Source organism: Buceros rhinoceros, unplaced genomic scaffold (genome assembly GCF_000710305.1).
Source record: "Buceros rhinoceros silvestris isolate BGI_N320 unplaced genomic scaffold, ASM71030v1 scaffold14632, whole genome shotgun sequence".
Taxonomy (NCBI): Eukaryota; Metazoa; Chordata; class Aves; order Bucerotiformes; family Bucerotidae; genus Buceros; species Buceros rhinoceros.
In genome coordinates this window covers 40,367-41,050 of record NW_010398439.1, presented here as the reverse complement: position 1 = coordinate 41,050, position 684 = coordinate 40,367, and the positions used below count along the sequence as shown (strand labels likewise).

Sequence of the window (684 nt, the reverse complement as noted above, 5' to 3'; positions counted from 1 at the left end):
GTGCACCCTGTGCCAGAGGAGACGCTGCTTTTCTGGAGAGCAGCCCAGAGATACTGGACAAAGCCAGCGCAACAGCAGATGGTATGATGCATGCTCTTCTGCCCTTGGTTTGGCTAATGAGGCAGGAGAACCTACAAAACACGAACACCACACCAGAGACTGTGGCCTGTGCCTTCATCTTTTTCATTGTGCTTATGACTGGGCTTTGTCGCAGACTAAGACACGTGAAAAGATCTTTAAAACTACAGATCAATGCCTCCTGTTGTTCAGAGAGTGGGAAAGAGATATTCTCTGCTCTCGCTGCAAGGACCACCTCTCAGCTGCACGAAGCGCGTGCCTGCGCTGGCTTACCACAATCATCTGTGCCACGTAGCTCTCCGGGCCAGTGTATTCAGTTGGATCTTTAACTTTGACAAGAACTATGAAGTACAAGTAATGCCACATGTTGTGTTCTGACTTTATATGCTCCTCAAACGAAACAGTCTTGTTATCAAATTTGTCTCTCTCCAGTCCTGCAAAAAGGCACAAACATAATGCATAACATTCAAATAACATAAAAATACCCACATCTGTTCAGTATGTTAGAGAAAGGAACCTAACGTATTTAAAGGATCATAAATTTGAAGGATCTTAATTTAAGAGATAACTGCGTACAGTAACTGCCAGGCAAGAAAAACCCGCCGA

The 684-nt window shown here is 44.7% G+C and overlaps 1 protein-coding gene across 1 annotated transcript in view; it reads right to left on the bottom strand.

Annotated features, from left to right (window-relative positions):
- The window catches only part of LOC104488993 (inositol 1,4,5-trisphosphate receptor type 2-like), a gene marked incomplete at both ends in the record, with an annotated part of 45,581 nt that overhangs the window by 4,962 nt on the left and 39,935 nt on the right, over positions 1-684 (bottom strand). The window contains one exon of the mRNA XM_010131106.1: positions 352-512. Coding sequence (XP_010129408.1) covers positions 352-512 — 161 coding nt within the window. The remainder of the gene's footprint in view (positions 1-351; positions 513-684) is intronic.